Here is a 22,556-nt window from a genome sequence, read left to right as displayed (position 1 = left end):
AGAACAGATGTCAGGTGTTGTTAGGAAAGCCTTGGGTACAATTCCATTTGGTACATCAGTTCTCTCTCTCTTAGATTGTGGGATTGTTCAGATAATCACTCATTCCCGATTACCATACAGCTTGATTACTGCAATGTTCTCTAGATAGGGCTGCCTTAGGAGAACACCCAGAACTATCAACTAGTCCAGAAAGTGATGGCATGGGCAGTAGTGGACATGTCTTGGTATGTCCAATTAACACCTTTACTTCAAAATCTGCACTGGTTGTCAATTGTTTCTGGGTGTGATTCAAGGTACTGGTTGTTACATTTAAAGCCCTATATGAGAAACAACCTGCATTCCATAACATCTCCCTGGCCAATTTGACCTGAAAGTTTAGTCAAATGGTTTCTTATGTTAAACAATGTCCTGTTTTGTTAGCGTTCTGTAGGTACTCTACAGTAGCACTTACCCTGTGGAACAATAATCCTCAAAGATTCAGATGACCTCTATTCTGCTCTTGTTTAGAAGAAGTTTGAAGCCTGGGTATTTAACCAGACCTTCGGGGAGGAAAGTGACAACTCCTTGCTTCATCACTCTTTTCATCTTTTATCTTCTTAAAACATTTTATTGATTTTATTGTTATTTATTTGATTGTTATGGGTTATCAGAGTCATTGAGAATTAGGTGGCATACAAATTCAATTTATTGTTATATCGTTTATATTCTAAATATGATAGAATTTGTGTAGAGGTTAGATATACAGTATCAATAATACAACCAACAAAATAAGCAAAGGATATTTATTCTAAAAACTAATTTATTGCATGATTAGTTTAATTATAATGATGTCCCAAAGGTCAGTTTCCCAGTGGCATCATTACTACATGCTAGTCATTACTTTGTTTCACAAAGTATGTTCTTAAATGAGCCAATTCAGTTGTTAGCAGAAATTATGCTCCTTGAAAGGAATAGGATCTGATCATTTCCAGATGCCAAAGCTGAAAATAATTCTGAACATCAAGAGAGAAATTTCAAGAAAAAGTCATCAACAATAGCCATGATGGCAAGTATTACCGTTTTCCTTCATCCTAGCTATTTCTCCATATATATACCCCAATTTCATCAAATAACGTGAAGACTTCTATTAAATGTAGACTAAACTATTTCATTTGGATACAGATTTGGAGTACAGACAGCCAACAGAAATTAGAATCTTTGCAATCAGGGTCATATGTTGGGAATCATTAATTTGTAACTAAGCAAAGTCCCACATATTGTAGTTGTCTGCTTTTACCATGAAAAATATGTTCCCAGTCCATTGAAATAAGTACTGTGAGTATTAACAGAAGAGACTATCTTAGGGTTGAAATATTTAGTTCTTGGTATTTGAGAAATAAGAAGGCATTTTACTTTTCAGTAAATTCAAAGCAATAGTAGAAACTGAAGCATTCTTTCCAGTTCTGTACTGACTAGTAATTCTATAGTACACTATATAGTAATTCTATAGTACAGAATATGAATCAATTTACTATAATATGTATGTGGTTACTGTGTTGTCTTTTAAGACATACTGTATGATTAAGAAGGAAAGAAGGAGAAGGGGAGGGAGGAATGAAAACTTTTATGAAAAGTTTTCTGAACAATTAATCACATTGGCACTCTCTTTACATTCTTAACAGTTGAATTCTGAGGTAATTCAGAACAGTCTAGTTCTTCATATAACACATAAGCATATTCTCATTCATTTATCTCATTATGTAGTGTGTGTGTGTTTGTGTGTGCGTAGATAGATAGATAGATAGATAGATAGATAGATAGATAGGTAGGTAGGTAGGTAGGTAGGTAGGTAGGTAGGTAGGTAGGTAGATAGATAGATAGATAGATAGATAGATAGATAGATAGATAGATAGATAGACGATAGACAATAGACGATAGACGATAGATGATAGATGATAGCTAATAGATGACAGACAGAAAGACAGACAGACAGACAGACAGACAGACAGACAATAGAGTAGCTGGATTACATAACACACATATAGTATGTTGGTTGACTAAACAAGCTAGGATCATCCTTCACACTTCGGTTTTTCTTTAAAAAAATGATCATTTTAATATGACTAGTATTTCCTGAAGAAAAGATAGATATGATAACCAGGAAAATCTGTTGTCTGTTTGTTGAACAAAGAAGGACAAACTTCAAAATCTGCACTGGTTGTCAATTGCTTCTGGGTGTGATTCAAGGTACTGGTTGTTACATTTAAAGCCCTATATGAGGAACAACCTGCATTCCATAACATCTCCCTGGCCAATTTGACCTGAAAGTTTAGTCAAATGGTTTCTTATGTTAAACAATGTCCTGTTTTGTTAGTGTTCTGTAGGTACTCTACAGTAGCACTTACCCTGTGGAACAATAATCCTCAAAGATTCAGATGACCTCTATTCTGCTCTTGTTTAGAAGAAGTTTGAAGCCTGAGTATTTAACCAGACCTTCAGGGAGGAAAGTGACAACTCCTTGCTTCATCACCCTTTCCATCTTTTATCTTCTTAAAACATTTTATTGATTTTATTGTTATTTATTTGATTGTTATGGGTTATCAGAGTCATTGAGAATTAGGTGGCAGTCAAATTCAATTTATTGTTATATTGTTTATATTCTAAATATGATAGAATTTGTGTAGAGGTTAGATATACAGTATCAATAATAAAACCAACAAAATAAGCAAAGGATATTTATTCTAAAAACTAATTTATTGCTTGATTAGTTTAATTATGATGATGTCCCAAAGGTCAGTTTCCCAGTGGCATCATTACTACATGCTAGTCATTACTTTGTTTCACAAAGTATGTTCTTAAATGAACCAATTCAGTTGTCAGCAGAAATTATGCTCCTTGAAAGGAATAGGATCTGATCATTTCCAGATGCCAAAGCTGAAAATAATTCTGAACTTCAAGAAAAAGTCATCAACAGTAGCCACGATGGCAAGTATTACCATTTTCCTTCATCCTAGCTGTTTCCTCCATATATAGAAACTTTATTGAGATTTTTTACGAAACAAAAAAAGAAGTAAAAAAAAAGAGAAAAGGGAAAAACAAACATTCAAACAAAAACATAAAACACATACGTATAATAAACATTTTCAATTTGTATCGGATGTGCAGTGTTTTAACTATTTACATAAATAGTACTTGGTGACATTTCAACTCACTTTTAACCGTTATTTAATACACCTTTAGATCTTTCTTTCATTTTATCATGCAACCACTTGTACCACCTTTCCCACACCATATAGTAAACTGACTTCTCATCATTTAATTCATAAGTTAATTTAGTCATCTCTGCGCACTCGAGTATTTTCTTAATTGTAAGCTCTTCTGGTGGTTGAGTTTTCTCTTTTCAGTACTGTGCATATGCCAACCTAGCGACTGTAATTATGTGGATCATTAAATGTGTCATTTCCTTTCTATATGGCTTCTTTATTATTCCCAGGAGGAAAATCTCTGGTGTTAGTTCAATATCTTCATCAATTATTTCATATAACCACCTCCTAATTTTATTCCAGTATCCTTTCGCTTCCGGGCATGTCCACCACATGTGAAAGAAGGTGCCTTGACCATGGTCACATTTCCAACAGTTGGGATGTATATTGGGATATATCTTCGCTAGTCTGGCCGGGGCTAGGTACCATCTATGAAACATTTTGTAATGGTTTTCCTTATATGCCACCGCTCTAGTCAGTTTAAGATTTCTGTTCCATGCCTCCTCCCATTCCCCAAAATTTATATCATACCCTATATTTTTCTCCCATGCAATTATTTGGTTCTTTGTGACATCTTCGAACTTATCGTCTTCTAATAAATAATTGTATAGTTTTGCCAGAATCTTTTTATTTGTTCCCATCAGGACTTTATCCAATCCATTTGGTCCCAGTTCTAGACCGTATTGTTCTTTGTCTCTCTGATATCTGGATTTTACTTGTGAGTAGGTCCACCAATCTAAAATTATTCCTTGCACTCGTAAGGTGTCATTTGGTTTAAGCCTCCCTCCTTCGTCTAAAATATCTTTATATCTGCCCATTTTCTCCCTCTCCCACCTATTTGGGTGGGTCAGGGCCTCCATCGTTGAGAGCCAATTTGGGATTTTTTTGTAATATTTTTGCCTAATCTGGGTCCATGTTTGTATCAAGGAGTCTCTAATTTTATGTCTATGGAAATGTGTCTTCCTTTTCTTCTCCATGTCCCAAATGTGGGTGTGCCACCCTTTTTGCAAGTCATGGCCTTCTAAGATAAGAATCCTCTCATTTTCCAGGGTGATCCAATCTCTTATCCAAACTAGCTTAGCTGCCCTGTAGTATGTTTCCCAATCTGGGAGTCCAAATCTACCTATATCTCTTTTGCCCCTTAAAATTTTAATGGAAAATCTCGGTTTTTCCCCCTCCCATATAAATTCTCTGATAATTTTGTCTAGTTCTAGAAAGAATTTTTTGTCTAAATTTATCGGTATATTTTGGAATAAAAATAATATTCTGGAGAGGATGTTCATCTTAATTGTGGCTATCTTGCCCAAAAGTGATAGTCTTATTTTTTTCCAGCTGTCTAGGTCTTGTTTTATTTTTCTAATTAGGGGAGTATAATTATCGTCTTTCAGGGTCGAACATCTTGATGTAATCCAAATTCCTAGGTATTTAATTTTTTTGGCAACCTGTAATCCTAATACTTCTTCTATCTCGTTTTTCTGGCTCTCAGTTGTGTTCTTGATCAATACTTTGGTTTTAGTTTTGTTCACTATGAAGCCTGCCACCTCTCCATATTTACTTAATTCCTCTAATACTTTAGGTCCCGATTCTATGGGGTCTTCAAGGATTAGAGCTACGTCGTCCACAAATGCTTGCATCTTGTAAGTCTCCTTCCTGATCTTCAATCCTTTTATTTCCTTATTAGTTCTAATTTTCCACAGAAGAACTTCTAGGGCCAAAATAAACAATAAAGGGGATAGGGGACAACCTTGCCTTACTCACTTACTAATTTGGAATGTTTTGGTCCTATCCCCATTCACCAGGATACTCGCCTTTTGGTTATTATAGATAGATTTTTTTTTAATTTTATTTATATGCCGCCCTTCTCCGGAGACTCAGGGCGGCTTACAATGCGTTAAGCAATAGCCTTCATACTTTTGTATATTTATACAAAGTCAGCTTATTGCCCCCACAAATTGGGTCCTCATTTAACCTACCTTAGAAAGGATGGAAGGCTGAGTCAACCTTGAGCCTGGTAAGATTCGAACCTGCAGAAATTGCAGGCAGCTGTGTTAATAACAGGGTGCATTAAACCACTGTACTACCAAGGCTCATTAATCATCATTTCAAAATTTGTTCCGAATTTCATAATCTCAATTTGTTTAATCATAAATTTCCAATTTAGATTGTCAAATGCCTTTTGAGCATCGACAAAAATCAGAGCCATCTGTTTTCCGGGGTGTTCCTCATAGTACTCTAGCGTGTCTAGCACGATTCTCAAATTATCCCTAATTTGTCTCCCTGGTAAAAATCCATTCTGGTCTTTGTATATCCAATTATTTAAAATCTTTTTCATTCTTTCTGCCATTATATCCATGAATAATTTGTAGTCAGTATTTAGGAGCGAAATTGGTCTGTAATTTTGAATTTGTTTTGGGTCGGCACCTTCTTTCGGCACAAGTGTAACATGCGCCTCTTTCCATGACTCTGGAATTTTATGGTCTAACAGTGCATCATTAAAAATTTCTACTAATTTCGGTTGGAGTGTTTCGTCTAATTTTTTATATATTTCCCCTGGGAATCCATCAAGTCCTGGCGCTTTATTGTTTTTCAATTTGGAAAAGGCTATTTTTAATTCTTCAATTGTAATCTTTCTGTTGAGCATTTCTTTCTCATCATCAGTTATTTGTGGGAGCTCTGCTTTTATCAAATATTGTTCTATTTTGTCATCCGGTATCTCCTCTTCTTTATATAGGGATTCGTAGAATTCTCTCACCCTATCCCATTTTTCTTCGTCGTTAGTCAATAATTTGCCCTTAGAGTCTTCTAAAGTATGAATTATTCCCCTTTCATTTTCCTTTTTTAATTTATAGGCCAGCCACCTGCCCAATTTGTTGGTATTCTCAAAAAGATATTATTTCGTTCTTTTCATTCTTTGTGCCCGCTTTTCTTGCGCCATGAAATTTACTTTTTGCTTCCACATCATCCAATTTTCTTTGGCTGCTTCATCTTCTGGGTTATCTTGGAGTTTTCTTTCTGATTCTCCTATATGATTTAAATAGTCTTCCAGGGTCTTCCTTTCTTCTTTATTTTTATGTGCAGTGTATGAAATCACGACTCCCCTCAGATAGGCCTTCATTGTGTCCCATACTATTGCGCGGGATGTGCCTTTGTTTTCATTTTCCTTGAAAAAGAAGTTTATTTCTTCTTTGAATTTTTGTATACAGTCTTTGTCGCCCAGTCTTTGTTTCCTCCATATATATACCCCAATTTCATCAAATAACGTGAAAACTTCTATTAAATGTAGATTAAACTATTTCATTTGGATACAGATTTGGAGTACAGACAGCCAACAGAAATTAGACTCTTTGCAATCAGGTCATATGTTGGGAATCATTAATTTGTAACTAAGCAAAGTCCCACATATTGTAGTTGCCTGCTTTTACCATGAAAAATATGTTCCCAGTCCATTGAAATAAGTACTGTGAGTATTAACACAAGAGACTATATTAGGGTTGAAATATTTAGTTCTTGGTATTTGAGAAATAAGAAGGCATTTTACTTTTCAGCAAATTCAAAGCAATAGTAGAAACTGAAGCATTCTTTCCAGTTCTGTACTGACTAATAATTCTATAGTACAGTATATAGTAATTCTATAGTACAGAATATGAATCAATTTACTATAATACGTATGTGGTTACTGTGTTGTCTTTTAAGACATACTGTATGATTAAGAAGGAAAGAAGGAGAAGGGGAGGGAGGAAGGAATTATTATGATCAATTGAAATAACTTTTGATTAGAACCAAAGAATCTTTCCTGATAAGGAAATTTCCTGCAAATGAAAATTAAACTCATCAAACATATCTAGTCAGTTCTCTATTTTACAATTTCAAAATAAAATAAAAAATAGAATTATAGCTGAAGCAAAGTTTTTACCCATTCTTATTATGCAACCTGGGCAGGTAGAAGTAGTTGAAATTGCTTTGTGGATGATTCAACTCACATTTCACAATTGAGAGAGGAACTTTGTCCTACTCCTCTTCTTTCTGCTTCTTTGTTAGAATGGTATTTAAGCAGTAATTAGGTTCTTTCAAACAGCCTTCTATCATTTCTTCTGAAGAGGCAGGTTTTATGAAAAGTTTTCTGAATAATTAATCACATTGGCACTCTCTTTACATTCTTAACAGTTGAATTCTGAGGTAATTCAGAAAAGTCTAGTTCTTCATATAACACTTAAGCATATTCCCATTCATTTATCTCATTATGTAGTGTGTGTGTGTTTGTGTGTGTGTAGATAGATAGGTAGGTAGGTAGGTAGGTAGGTAGGTAGGTAGGTAGATAGATAGATAGATAGATAGATAGATAGATGATAGATGACAGACGATAGACGATAGATGATAGCTAATAGATGACAGACCGAAAGAAAGAAAGAAAGAAAGAAAGAAAGAAAGAAAGAAAGAAAGAAAGACCGACAAACAGACAGACAGACAGACAGACAGACAGACAGACAGACAGACAGACAGACAATAGAGTAGCTGGATTACATAACACAGAGATAGTATGTTGGTTGACTAAACAAGCTAGGATCATCCTTCACACTTCAGTTTTTCTTTTAAAAAATGATCATTTTAATATGACTAGCATTTCCTGAAGGAAAGATAGATATGATAACCCGGAAAATCTGTTGTCTGTATGTTGAACAAAGAAGGACAAACTTCAAAATCTGCACTGGTTGTCAATTGCTTCTGGGTGTGATTCAAGGTACTGGTTGTTACATTTAAAGCCCTATATGAGGAACAACCTCCGTTCCATAACATCTGCCTGGCCAATTTGACCTGAAAGTTTAGTCAAATGGTTTCTTATATTAAACAATGTCCTGTTCTGTAGGTACTCTACAGTAGCATTTACCCTGTGGAACAATAATCCTCGAAGATCCAGATGACCTCTATTTTGCTCTTGTTTAGAAGAAGTTTGAAGCCTGGGTATTTAACCAGACCTTTGGGGAGGAAGGTGGAAACTCCTTGCTTCATCATCCTTGCCATCTTTTATCTTCTTAAAACATTTTATTGATTTTATTGTTATTTATTTGATTGTTATGGGTTATCAGAGTCATTGAGAATTAGGTGGCATACAAATTCAATTTATTGTTATATCGTTTATATTCTAAATATGATAGAATTTGTGTAGAGGTTAGATATACAGTATCAATAATACAACCAACAAAATAAGCAAAGGATATTTATTCTAAAAACTAATTTATTGCATGATTAGTTTAATTATGATGATGTCCCAAAGGTCAGTTTCCCAGTGGCATCATTACTACATGCTAGTCATTACTTTGTTTCACAAAGTATGTTCTTAAATGAACCAATTCAGTTGTCAGCAGAAATTATGCTCCTTGAAAGGAATAGGATCTGATCATTTCCAGATGCCAAAGCTGAAAATAATTCTGAACATCAAGAGAGAAATTTGAAGCAAAAGTCATCAACAATAGCCATGATGGCAAGTATTGCCTTTTTCCTTCATCCTACCTATTTCCTCCATATATATATTCCAATTTCATCAAATAACATGAAGACTTCTATTAAATGTAGACTAAAGTATTTTATTTGGATACAGATTTGGAGTACAGATAGCCAACAGAAATTAGACTCTTTGCAATCAGGGTCATATGTTGGGAATCATTAATTTGTAACTAAGCAAAGTCCCACATATTGTAGTTGCCTGCTTTTACCATGAAAAATATGTTCCCAGTCCATTGAAATAAGTACTGTGAGTATTAACACAAGAGACTATATTAGGGTTGAAATATTTAGTTCTTGGTATTTGAGAAATAAGAAGGCATTTTACTTTTCAGCAAATTCAAAGCAATAGTAGAAACTGAAGCATTCTTTCCAGTTCTGTACTGACTAATAATTCTATAGTACAGTATATAGTAATTCTATAGTACAGAATATGAATCAATTTACTATAATATGTATGTGGTTACTGTGTTGTCTTTTAAGACATACTGTATGATTAAGAAGGAAAGAAGGAGAAGGGGAGGGAGGAATGAATTATTATGATCAATTGAAATAACTTTTGATTAGAACCAAAGAATCTTTCCTGATAAGGAAATTTTCTGCAAATGAAAATTAAACTCATCAAACATATCTAGTCAGTTTTCTATTTTACAATTTCAAAATAAAAAATAGAATTATAGCTGAAGCAAAGTTTTTATCCCATTCTTATTATGCAACATGGGCAGGTAGAAGTAGTTGAAATTGCTTTGTGGATGATTCAACTCACATTTCACAATTGAGAGAGGAACTTTGTCCTACTCCTCTTCTTTCTGCTTCTTTGTTAGAATGGTATTTAAGTAGTAATTAGATTCTTTCAAACAGCCTTCTATCATTTCTTCTGAAGAGGCAGGTTTTATGAAAAGTTTTCTGAACAATTAATCACATTGGCACTCTCTTTACATTCTTAACAGTTGAATTCTGAGGTAATTCAGAACAGTCTAGTTCTTCATATAACACTTAAGCATATTCTCATTCATTTATCTCATAATGTAGTGTGTGTTTGTTTGTGTGTGTGTAGATAGATAGGTAGGTAGGTAGGTAGGTAGGTAGGTAGGTAGGTAGGTAGGTAGATAGATAGATAGATAGATAGATAGATAGATAGATAGATGATAGATGATAGATGTTAGATGATAGATGACAGACAGAAAGACAGACAGATAGACAGACAGACAGACAGACACTAGAGTAGCTGGATTACATAACACACATATAGTATGTTGGTTGACTAAACAAGCTAGGATCATCCTTCACACTTCAGTTTTTCTTTAAAAAATGATCATTTTAATATGACTAGCATTTCCTAAAGGAAAGATAGATATGATAACCAGGAAAATCTGTTGTCTGTATGTTGAACAAAGAAGGACAAATTTTCCACAATTTATTCTATTTATATTGTTTGTGAATTATAAACATACAACATTATTAGTTGTTAATTTTCTTGCTGAAAGAATTAAGAAAAGTTGTCATTTGTAGAAAAATCACAATATTATGCAAATATATTAATATTTAATGTAAAACTATTTACCTCTCTAGAATACCAGCATCAACAGTATTGAAATAAAGAACAGGACAACCATAATGGAATTCATCCTGGTTGGTTTATCAGCAACAACAACTTACATGCAAATATTTCTCTTCTGTCTATTCATAACCATCTATGTTGCAGCCCTAAGTGCCAACTTCATCCTCATCCTTACCATATGGACTTTCAGGAAACTCCACACACCCATGTACTTCTTCATTGTCAATTTGTCCTTAGTGAATGTATTTTCTATTTCAGTTACAATACCTAAATTGCTCCAGAGTCTTTTTACTGGAAGGAAGACAATCTCATTTCATGGCTGCCTTACTCAGACCTATATGTTTATATGGGCTGTAGGGACAGAACTTCTGCATCTCTCCTTTATGGCTTTTGACCGCTATGCTGCCATCTGTCACCCTTTTCAATACCCCATGATCATGCGGAAGGAAGTGTGTTTTTGCATAGCTATTGGAGTGTGGGTGATAGGACTAGTTAATACTTCAACTCATTCTGGACTGTTGAGCCAGCTGTCTTTTTGTAACTCCAATATTATCAATCATTTCTTTTGTGATCTTCCCCCTTTATTGCACCTCTCATGCTCAGATCCAACTGTAAATGTATTTGTCTTATCTGCCTCAGATTGGATATTAGGAGTTGGTTGTTGTGGGTTCACTTTAACATCATATTTTTTTATAATAAGAACAATCTGCAGAATCCGTTCTACTGAAGGCAAGAAGAAAGCATTCTCCACTTGTTCCTCACATTTTATAATAGTCAGTATTTTTTACTCTTCTGTAATTTATACTTATATCAGGCCCTCGTCAGCCTACTCACCAGAACAAGATAAGGTTGTTGCTCTCCTTTATTCAGTGGTAACCCCTCTTGCTAATCCAGTCATATATACACTGAGAAACAAGGATTTTAAGGAAGGATTGAAAACACTTATAGGGAGAATCCGGCTGTTCAGTAGGCTTCAATACTGAGAATCAGTCTGAGAAAAGGAAAAATGTTAACAAAACCACGTACTGTAATAGAAGCCAACACATTGTATATAAATAGAACACTTTTTCATTTTATATAGTTGTATATCTAAATTCTTTTCTGATTCTTCTGTTGTCCATGTACAATATAATGACTGTATTTATTTCTCTATATGTGAATTTAATAATTCTGAAACTTACACAGAAAGTAAATACTGGAAAATATTTATAGATGCTAAATATTTTTCCTCTTTGTGGTACTACATTTGAAATATAGACCTCTGTATATGATTTCACTCAAGAAACGATCTTCACTCACATACAGTCATTTATGCCTATGATTTTTCCTATTTAGATTTGTAGTAAAAGTGCCATGCTTACCACAAAGTATCATCTGAGTTGGGATAGCAGGTTTCAGAGTTCATATCTTGTGTCCTTATGGTATGTGCTTCAGTATTAATAAACACTGAGTAGGGCTCTTATATTTATTGTGTATTCAAAAACATCAACAAACACTTCTTCTTAAACTGTTTTGTGCTTTCATATTTTAAAATTTTATTTTGTATTTAGGTAGCATACAATATACATTGCCAGATCATGCCAGATCATTTAATTTATGAAAAATAAAAATGTTTCTTTCAATTATATTTATTTATTTACTCAATTCAGATAATATATTTTTATTCAGAATGTTTCAATGAAGTTTGGTGACAGCATATATCAATATCACTCTTTGTTTGACTCAAAGACTTTAAAGGTATGGATATGGACAATTTGTTTCTCAGAAGATCATTCACCAATCTGCATGTGTGTGTGTGTGTGTGTGTGTGTGTGTGCGCGCACACACACACACACACACACATACACACAGTTTCTATTTTGGCTATCTATTGTTTATAAGTTGTGAATGCTTCAGCACAAAGTTTTTATGAAGAGATTAGACAACCATTTGTTTGAAATGGCATAGGGTTTCCTGCTGAGAGGAGTTGGACTAGGAGACCTCCAAGGACCTTTCCAACTCCTATTATTCTTTTTTTTTTAATTTTTTTTTTTTGATTTTATTAATTTAAAAACAAAACAGGAAAAAAACGCACATATGGGTACAAATAAAACATACACAACATATATAACATTTAAACGTGATGACTTATTTCTTAAGACAGTACATCGGTAAGGTATATTTCTCGATATATACTCCCACCTCTCACCTTATATAACAATATTATTTTTATTAATGTTTCGTCGTACTCTGTTGTGTCTCATTTGCTACAGGATTTGGTTCAAGTCTTTTAGGATCATCTTTTTGTTTGGTTTTCCTTTTCTCCAGCCATTGATACCACTTTTGCCAACCAAATAGTAGTCTGATTCTTCCTTTCCTTGGATTTCTTTAGTGAGTTTGTCCATCTCGGCACATTCCATTACTTTCAATATTATTCTGTCTTGTGTTGAGATTTCTTCCGATTTCCAATTTTGTGCAAAGATGATTCTTGCTGCGGTCAAAATGTGTGTAATTAAATATACTGTTTCTTTTTTGTAATTATTTGTAAATATACCTAATAAATATGTTTCCGGTTTTAATGGTATTTTTTGTGCTATTATTTCTTCCAGTTGGATTTTGATTTTATTCCAAAATTGTTTTGCTTTCGGGCACAACCACCACATGTGGTAGTATGTCCCTTTTTGTATTTTGCATTTCCAAAAGAGAGGAGAAGTATTGGGAAACATTTTTGAGATCCGTGCTGGGGGTAGATGCCATCTGTAAAATATCTTGTAGGCATTTTCTTTATATGGTACTGATAACGTCAATTTACTGTTAATTTTCCATAATTTCTCCCATTTGCTTAGTTCAAAACTGTATCCGAAGTTTTTCACCCATGTGATCATATTTTCTTTTACTATTTCCTCTTCTAGCTTATATGTCAGTAGAAAGTTGTAAATTTTTGTTATTAGTTTCTCATTTGGGCCCAGTAGTATTCTATCCAGTCCATTTAATTCTTTTTGAATTCCATATTTTTCCATGTCTGTTTTGTATCTGGATTTTAATTGTAGGTAAGGCAACTACTCAATTTCCACACCTTGTATTTTTAGCTCCTCTCTCGTTTTTAATTTTCCTTCATTGTTTAAAAGATCCTGATATATTTTCATTTTGTTTATGTCCATTGTATTTGGATATATTTGTGCTTCCATTGTTGAAATCCACCATGGGATTCTATCATAATGGTTCTTCCTAATTTCAATCCAGATCTTTAACAAAGTGTCTCTCATGATATGTCTACGGAATTGTTCATGCTTTTTAGGTTTCTCTTCCCATAGGTATGCGTGCCATCCTTTCGTCAGATCAAAGCCTTCTAATGTTAGTGTGTGTCTATTTTTGAGTTCGATTCAGTCTTTAATCCGTGTTAGTGATGATGCTTTAGGGTAAATCTGCCAGTCTGAAAGTCCCATTCCTCTTCGTTCTCGTTTGTCCTGTAAGTGCTTTAATTTAACTCTTGCCTTTTTCCCTTGCCAGTACTTATTTTGGGTGATACCAATAAATCCAGGCAAAACTTACTTTAAAGATTTGGACAAGACTATACCAACTCCTGTTATTCTATTACAGTGGTTATATTATGATATTTCAATGAAGGACTGGTCAAGATAGAACATTATAAAGACCAAAATGTATTCTTGCCCCATTCTTCATACATACAGTAGATAGATAGATAGATAGATAGATAGATAGATAGATAGATAGATAGACAGACAGACAGACAGACAGACAGACAGACAGACAGATCTATATCTATCTATCCATCCATTCATCTCTGACATCTTATCATATTAGTTTTTTTTCCATGTCTGTCTGTCTGACTGACTGTCTGTTAGTTCCCACAAGTGAAGAGGTTTCTCTTCCTTTTTTTTCTACCTGTACTTGCCATCGATTATGAGGAAGCCATTTAATCCAGATGCAACCTATTATTCATATACCATCTTCTGCTTTTTCAGTGACATTTGTTTTGTAAACTTTTGATACTGACAAGTCAATTGTTCAAAAGATGTTGGAAAATTTCACAACTGGCAAAACAAAGCCAAATATCTGCAAAGTGACATGCATTTTACAAACAATATTCTTCTCCATCACCACCTCCAATGAAGGCCTACTTAAAATAAAATGTCACTTGGGCTTTTTTTTTTTTGCTTGTTGCAATATCCAGTATATAGCACTACTTTGAATAATAAGGAGAAATTAGCAGTATCTTTTACACATTGTGTCTAGTATCCACAAGTGCAACCAAAGCTGGATTTTAGAAGTAGTCCTCAATTTACAACAGTTCATTTAGTGATGGTTCAAAGTTATATCAGCACTGAAAAAAGTGACTTATGACTGTTTTTCACACTTACTACCTTTGCAGCATCCTCGTGGTCATGTGATCAAAATTCAGATGCTTGGCAAGCGACTCATATTTATATGGTTGCAGTATCCTGGGGTCATGTAAATTCCTTTTGTGACCTTCTGGCAAACAAAGTCAACGGGGAAGCCAGATTCACTTAACAATTGTTTTACTAACTTAACAACTGTGGTGATTCACTTAACAATTATAGCAAGAAATATCATTAAATGGGGCAAAACTCACTTATCAAATGTCTCACTTAGAAAGTTTGGGCTCTAATATATTCCAAACATGTTTGTGCTATTTTACTAAAACCAGAATCTCTAAAAGATATCTTGCAAGACAACTTCAATAGTTGTATTGCCATCACACTAAGTTTAATGATGGTGATGGTGATGCAGGTAGTGGTGGTAATAGTGATGATAATGCAATTTCACTGTTAGGATGCAGTCACACAATTCACTCTCTCAAACAGACACTCCCCTTTCCCCTAAAACAAGCAGATTTACCCATGAAGAGAGCTGGAGCACCTTCCTCCCTGCAGTCACATGATTCACTCTCTCCTAAAATATTAGGATGCCTAAGATATTGAAGGTGGTCTTAGATGTTACAAGAGAATAAAATTCTTGAAGAAATGGAAAAAAAATAGTTCTAATATATAATAGGTATACCTTGAAACTATGATAGATTTATACACTGAGCAGTGTATAAATTAGTCAACATTGTAGCATATAAAATTAAATAAATAGCTAAATATACTGTGATATATTATCTCAAAAGAATACAATAATTACCAGTTGTAAGCATAAGCATAATAGGAACAGCGACACCAACTGAAAAAAAATACCTTTTTTTTAACATACCCGACAATATAGGAATACAGAAATATTTACCTAGTGCCCAGAGCTTGTTTAATAGAAATATTACATTCTCTGCATAAAATAAAACATTATATGCCCATTCAACATTGAAAGATAATTTCAAGATTCTTGTGAGAAAGACAAAATCTTTGATACTACAATGTCTATGGAGTTTCTCAGTCATGGTTGTTGCAAAGGTACTTTTTCAAAAAGCAAGTAGTTTTTGTTTTTCCTTAAAGACATTTCGCTTCTTGGATGAGAAGTGAAAAGTCTTCAAGGAAAAACAAAGTCTAGTTGCCTCTTGAAAAAGCATCTTTGGGTCTTTAATAGCAGATTTTAAATTGCAACTTCATCCAAAAAGATTAGTATGATATCACTATTTGATTTAATTAAGTTTGCTCAAAATTTGATAATGCTGATAATAGTAACAATTTGGAATTTGGAAAGTGGCCCGGAAAATGGAATTGTGACCCGGATTCAAAGTTTCTTGTCTCCCCCATTAGTCACATAATTTCATTTTGGCATTTGGAAAGTGGCCAACAGTTACAGCTGTTTACAGCATTCTGTGATCATGTGACCCTGATTTACAATATTATTTCCCGGAAACTGGTGGCTCCTTGGTTTACGGAGGAGCTCCGGGAGATGAAACACCGGAGGAGAGGCCTAGAGAGTGGTTGGAGTCCAGCCGTTCCGAGTCTGACCGAGCCCAGTTAAGATCATTTTTATGGTTTTATCTGGTGGCGATGGAGGCAGTGAAGAGTTCCTACTTCGCTGCCCTCATCGCGTCCACAGAAAATCGCCTGGCTGCCCTGTTTAGGATCTCCTGCTCTCTTCTGAATCGGATGGAGGGGGAGGACCCTATGAAGAGACGGGCCAAGGAGTATAGTCAATTTCTGACGGACAAGATCGCTCAGATTCGGGATGGACTGGACTCCAACTATGTGGGGTCGATCGGAGAGGTGGCGACGGGTCTGGTTGTTTGGGATGAGTTCAATCCTGTTACTCCTGAGGAAGTGGACAGGATCATGGGGAAGCTGAGTGCCACCACGTGTTTGTTGGACCCGTGTCCCTCCTGGCTGGTTTACTCGACCAGGGAGGTTACACATAGCTGGATCCAAGCAGTGGTCACTGCATCATTGGCTGAGGGGAGTTTCCCCGCTGCCTTGAAATAGGCGGTGGTGAGGCCCCTCCTCAAGAAGCCCATCTTGGATCCAGTTATTTTAAACAATTTTCATCCTGTCTCCAACCTTCACTTTATTGCAAAGGTTGTTGAGAGCGTGGTGGCACATCAGCTCCTGCTGGTCCTAGATGAAGCACACCAGTCGGGTTTCAGGCCCGGGTACAGTACAGAGATGGCATGCACTGGTGGATAACCTCTGGAGGGCTAGGGACAGAGGATATTCCTCTGCCCTGGTCCTGTTAGATCTCTCGGCGGCTTTTGATACCATCGACCATGGTATCTTGCTGCAGCACCTCGAGTGGTTGGTAGTGGGAGGCACTGTTTTACAGTGGTTCTTCTCCTACCTCTCAGGATGCTTGCAAGAGGTGTCGGCAGGGGGGCAGAGGTCGACACCGAGGCCCCTCACATGTGGGGTTCCTCAGGGGACGGTTCTCTCTCCCCTGCTGTTTAACATCTATATGAAGCCACTGGGGGAGATCATCCGTGGTTTTGGGGTGGGGTATCATCAATATGCTGATGATACCCAACTTTTTATATCCACCCTGAACCAGCCCAGTGATGCCCTCAACGTGATGTTCCGATGCCTGGAGGCGGTGTGGCTCTGGATGGGGAGGAACAGGCTCCGACTCAACCTTGCCAAGATGGAGTGGCTGTGGGTATTGGTGTCTTGGTTCCAAGGGACTATTCCATCTTTGGTCATAGGGGGAGAGGTGTTGCCCCCTGTGGATAGGGCGCACAACTTAGGCGTCCTCCTGGATGCACGGTTGACTTTAGAAGACCATGTCATGACCATGACCAGGGGGGCATTTGCCCAGATTTGTCTGGTGTGCCAGTTGCGCCCCTACCTGGACCGAGATGCCCTACGCACAGTCACCCATGCACTCGTCACCTTCTGGATCGACTATTGCAACACTCTCTACATGGGGCTGTCCTTGAAAACCACTCGGAGGCTTCAGCTGGTGCAAAATGCAGCTGCGCGGGTAGTGATGGGAGTGTCCCGATGCTCCCATGTCACACCCCTCCTGCGTGAGGTTCAAGGTGCTGGTGATTACCTATAAAGCCCTACATGGCTTAGGCCTGGGGTATTTGGCGAATCACCTGCGGCCAGCACCAGGTCCCCATCGCCCCGTGCGCTCACATAGAGAGGGCCTACTTGGGGTCCTGTCAGCCAAACAATATCGGCTGACGGCCCCTAGGGAGTGAGCCTTCTCTGTGGGCGCACCTACTCTCTGGAATCAGCTCCCCTTGGAGTTCCGGGTAGCCCCCAACCTTCGCTCCTTTCGCCGTGACCTTAAAACATGGCTGTTTTGCCAAGCTGGCCTGGACTGAATGGGGTTTTAATGGGAATTTTAGTTTTTATTGTTGAATTTTAATTGGACTTGTTGTTTATTGCTGTGAGCCACCCTGAATCCTTGTGGAGAAAGGGCAGCATATAAGCCTGATAATAAATAAATAAATAAATAAATAAATAAATAAATAAATAAATAAATAAATAAATAATTTCCCAGAAACTGGTGCTTACTTCCAGTTTTCAGCAAAAGGTTTCCACTGTGGCAATGGTTTCATTTAACAACTGTAGTGCGTACTTAAGAAATGTGGCATTCACTTGACAACTACATATTTACTTAATGACTCCTGTAAAAAAGGTTGTTGAATTGAGCATGGTTATGTGATCACACACTTAAAACTGGCATGATTTACAACTGTAATTCTAGTCTCAATTATGGTAATAAATGGAGAACTGCTTGTATTTATAAAATATTATTTGTCTTTAGAACTTGAAACTGTCTAAAAGTTGCAGGGATCAGGTAGAAAGCCCTTTTAGAGAATTTATGTATGCATGTGTTTATGCATGTATGTATGTATGTACATACGTACATAGGTATGTATGAAAAAATATATAAATGTCATTGTTGTGCCCAATTTTATTCTTCTGATCTGTTCTGATTAGAAAAAAATGGCGAGTTCTTTATTACTAGGCCTGACATTGGATCACTTTGTAAAGAATGCGGTGCTATCCTAACAAGAGTAACAGAGAACCAAAGTAATTTTACCATTAATTAAAGAAAAGGTTGTGTGGGAATACCTCTGGTCCCTCTTCAACCCAAACTGAAATTGTTCCTTCAGGATTCTAAAGTATTGTTGGAATACACTTGGGAAATTGTTCTCTCAGATGCTACCTATATACCATTCTACATATTAATCATGGTACTTCTCATCCATTATTTTTCACAGTATGAATAGTGAGCTCTATATTGTACAAAATTTTTATTTTTGATTCACTGTAAACTGCTAAAGGTGAGAGGGCTTTTCTCCATATGATTAGATTTCATTTTAATAGTATAAAAATGGATATTGTAATATACTATAATATCTATATTACATATTATAGTCTGCTATAACATAATAATACTAAGAAACTTCTCCTCTCAATTACTTAATACAGATCCCTTTCCTAAAGACTGCAAAAATGGAAAAGAGATATTTTGACTACCTGTAAGTATATTCCCTTTTAATCCATATAGAATGTTGCTGTTGTTTTAATGAGGCAAGATAGATTCATAGGGCATCGTTTTTATATATTGACAGACTGATAAAGATAGAATATGGGAAAAGATATCTAATGTAATGTTAATCAGCATTCACATGTTTGCTACTGTTTACATATTTATTTTTCAAAAATGGTTTTCTAAAATTCTTATTTTATTTGCCCAGTTTTGAAAGTACATCATACTAAGCTCACTACCTAAACGTTTATTGCAGTTTTATTTTAAATAAGTTTAAAAATAAAATAGGGAAGGATGGAACAGTTACTTAATATATATGTATTGTTCTTACAGTTGTTTCACGTTGCACTTTGTCCCTTTTTTATAAACAATGGGATTTTTTTTAAACATGAAGCAATAACAAGAATATATTGTCATGTCTTTCATAGCCAGATAAACCTAAACCCAAGTTGTTTGGTCAATTCTTTCCTGAACAGCACAGAGAGCATAAAATTATAGCTTTTGAGAGAAACTATTATTTTAAAAAACTTGAAAGAACAGCTATTTGAGATTACTTAGATATATGAAAGTAACAGTTTTGATGATGAGCATGATGATAAATTTGCTGTAGTTATTAAATGTATTAGATTCTGAGTGAAGGGAATAGTGTTCTAAACCCAGCTGGGGCATCGCTTTTTCAGATAGAGAAGATACAGTAGATAGATAGATAGATAGATAGATAGATAGATAGATAGATAGATAGATGATAGATAGATAGATAGATAGATAGATAGATAGATAGATAGATAGATAGATAGATAGATGCTCCACCCATCTCAATCCCATATTGGTCCAGTACATATTGAGGAAATATAGAGAGAAGTCAATAATTGGAAGCCAAACAAAACAGGAGAACTCTATGAATGTCATCTTTGTTGTGCAATTAGATTACTGCAATTAAAATAAAATAGTAATTAGAGTTTAATGAAAATTAACAGCTAAAGGTGTAGTTATGTGATGATGACAATTAACACTCTTTGCCTACAACCACTTAATTGCTTTGGACCATATGTCTCATAAGACTGTTGGCAGGCTCAATGAACAAAAGCTTTGGTTGCTTAAATCCAAAGCACCCAAAAGAAGAACATTTTATATATTTTCTCTAGATGTTAGATACAGGTTTAGTTTTATTTTAGGAAGTCCTAGTGAAATATATGAAATTAAATCTGTTGTAAATCTGCTATCACATTAACATTAATGAATGTGTTCTATGTATGAGTAAGAGTGTCCCCAACAGACTATATTTTCATATACTTTTTCTTAGCATTAGTACCTAAAGAATATGTAATAGATACTGTGTAAAAATATGGTAATCATTATACTTATCAATAGTTATTTCAATACTGTAACTGAAATCTGAAACATTTTCATGTAGTCTTCTTAGAATTAAATTTCCCTTTAAAGAAAGTAAAATAAAAATACATAAGAAGACATGATTATATGTGTTTTGTATTAAAACCTTAATTTATTTATACTGTGTTTCAAACATGAATGAATGAATTAATCAAATGAGATTGCTATTTTAAGAAAATTATTATGGACATTATTTTGGATCAACAGATCATGTGAGAAAATTGGAATGAGGAACAAAAGCTGTGTGACTACTTTCGTGATGATGGGTCTCTCTGAAAAACCTAAGCTGCAGTTAGTGCTCTTCATTCTATTCCTTGTTGTTTATATTGTTGCCCTAATTGGAAATCTTGCCATCATTGCTGCCATCATTTCCTATCCTAAACTTCACAGGCCAATGTATTTCTTCCTCTTCCACTTGGCTGTGGTAGACATAATCTGTACTTCTGCCATTATTCCCAAGATGCTAGGAAATTTAGCAACCTTCAGCAAAGTTATCTCCTACTCTGGCTGTATAGTTCAACTCTATTCCTTCACCTGGTGTTTGGGAGCTGAGATGGTCCTTTTCACCATCATGGCTTATGATCGCTATGTGGCCATATGTCATCCTCTGCATTATGCCATCATGATGAGCAAGAAAGTATGCATGGCACTATCTACAGTGGTGATTCTTATAGCTATTAGTAACTCATGGGTTCATACTGGTCTAATTATGAGGCTCACCTTCTGTGGTCCCAATGGTATCAACCACTTCTTCTGTGAGATTCCTCCACTTCTGGCTCTCTCTTGCAGTCCAGTAAGATTAAATGAAGTCTGGGTCTTCACAGCAGACATCTTCCTAGCTATGGGAAACTTCTTGCTAACATGCTTATCTTACTGCTTCATTGTTAGAACAATCCTTAAAATCAAGACATCTGAAGGAAAGAAAAAGGCCTTCTCCACGTGTTCGTCTCACCTTATTGTTGTGACCTTGTATTACTCTACAGTCATTTATACTTATATACGTCCAGCTTCCAGCTATAACTTTCAAAGAGATAAAGCAGTTGCTGCCCTATATACATTGGTTACACCAGTTTTAAATCCCATCGTTTATTCTCTGCGAAATAATGATGTCAAGGCAGCTCTTAAAAAAGTTTTTTTTATAACATGAATTAGATAAGCAAGTCTCTCCATGTTCTTTCAGCAGAAATTCAGTGTTATATTTCAGTTTTCATTCTTTGTTTTGATTTTTTTAAGGATCATACTAATTGTAAATGTGAATATACAATATATATTACTTGTTTATCCAACACTTTATGATTTGTAGCTCAATGAATGAACTAACCCTGTTTCAAAGTATGTTTGCAGGTGAGATGAAATAGGAATGTTTTCTCTACAGTATTTGATATTGGTCCACATATATTAGCATTAAGAGTTGAACACATTTGTGTAAATCAATCTTATGTAATTTAGAAAGGCCAATTCTAGAGTTCTTGTTTCCAGTGAAGAATTTTGGTTGACATGACTGCATTATTTTCTTGGAATTATTATGGTCCTAAACCAAATAAACTGATAAAAAAATAATATGGGGCAAGGTTAGTAGAGTAAATATAACTGTTGTCCTTCTAGCTCCACTTATACTTTCTAAATAACTATGTTGGGTGCCAAGACTCTGGACAAATTGAAAGAAACCCAAATTAGACAATCTTCTAAAATAGGACAATGTTCCAACAGAAAACTGAAACTCAAATACTATTGATTGGTCAATGATCAGAAAGATTTGAAAAAAATACAATATAAAAGTAAAATAAAAAAGATGAGATTTTTTTATTTTTTTATTTATTATTGCGATTTATATGCCGGCTTTCTCCCTGGGGACTCAAGGCAGCTTACAAAATGACAAATTCCAATACAAATCGCAATGAAATAAAATTAAAATCAGCAACCCTATTAAAAACAGTTTAAAATTATGACAGTGTACCCCCAAA

General features: G+C 35.3%; 2 protein-coding genes across 3 annotated transcripts; both read left to right on the top strand.

Annotated features, from left to right (window-relative positions):
- The first annotated feature begins 200 nt into the window (after positions 1 to 200).
- On the top strand, positions 201 to 11,285 carry LOC117668789 (olfactory receptor 13G1-like). Its single transcript, XM_034422851.3, has 2 exons — positions 201 to 224; positions 10,314 to 11,285. The coding sequence occupies exons 1-2, from the start codon at positions 201 to 203 to the stop codon at positions 11,283 to 11,285; spliced, it is 996 nt and encodes a 331-aa protein (XP_034278742.2).
- Positions 11,286 to 20,393: 9,108 nt separating this feature from the next.
- On the top strand, positions 20,394 to 21,739 carry LOC117668903 (olfactory receptor 13G1). 2 transcript variants are annotated; one of them, XM_087894517.1, is made up of 2 exons: positions 20,394 to 20,407; positions 20,824 to 21,739. In XM_087894517.1, exons 1-2 carry the CDS (start codon positions 20,394 to 20,396, stop codon positions 21,737 to 21,739), a joined length of 930 nt encoding a protein of 309 aa, XP_087750643.1. The 2 variants fall into 2 exon arrangements, with proteins under 2 accessions (XP_087750643.1, XP_034278848.1); XM_034422957.3 differs by lacking the exon at positions 20,394 to 20,407 and having other exon boundaries at positions 20,819 to 21,739.
- The last annotated feature ends 817 nt before the right edge of the window (positions 21,740 to 22,556 follow it).

The sequence above is a fragment of the Pantherophis guttatus genome, chromosome 4 (genome assembly GCF_059756535.1).
Source record: "Pantherophis guttatus breed Tessera chromosome 4, ASM5975653v1, whole genome shotgun sequence".
NCBI classification, from domain to species: domain Eukaryota; kingdom Metazoa; phylum Chordata; class Lepidosauria; order Squamata; family Colubridae; genus Pantherophis; species Pantherophis guttatus.
This window is presented reverse-complemented; position numbering and strand designations above follow the sequence as displayed.

Coding starts and splice junctions, on each gene's coding strand:
- LOC117668789 (XM_034422851.3), top strand. CDS start 201: ATGGGCAGTAGTGGACATGTCTTG. Junction 225..10,313: donor GCAGTAGTGGACATGTCTTG/GTATGTCCAATT, acceptor TTACCTCTCTAG/AATACCAGCATCAACAGTAT.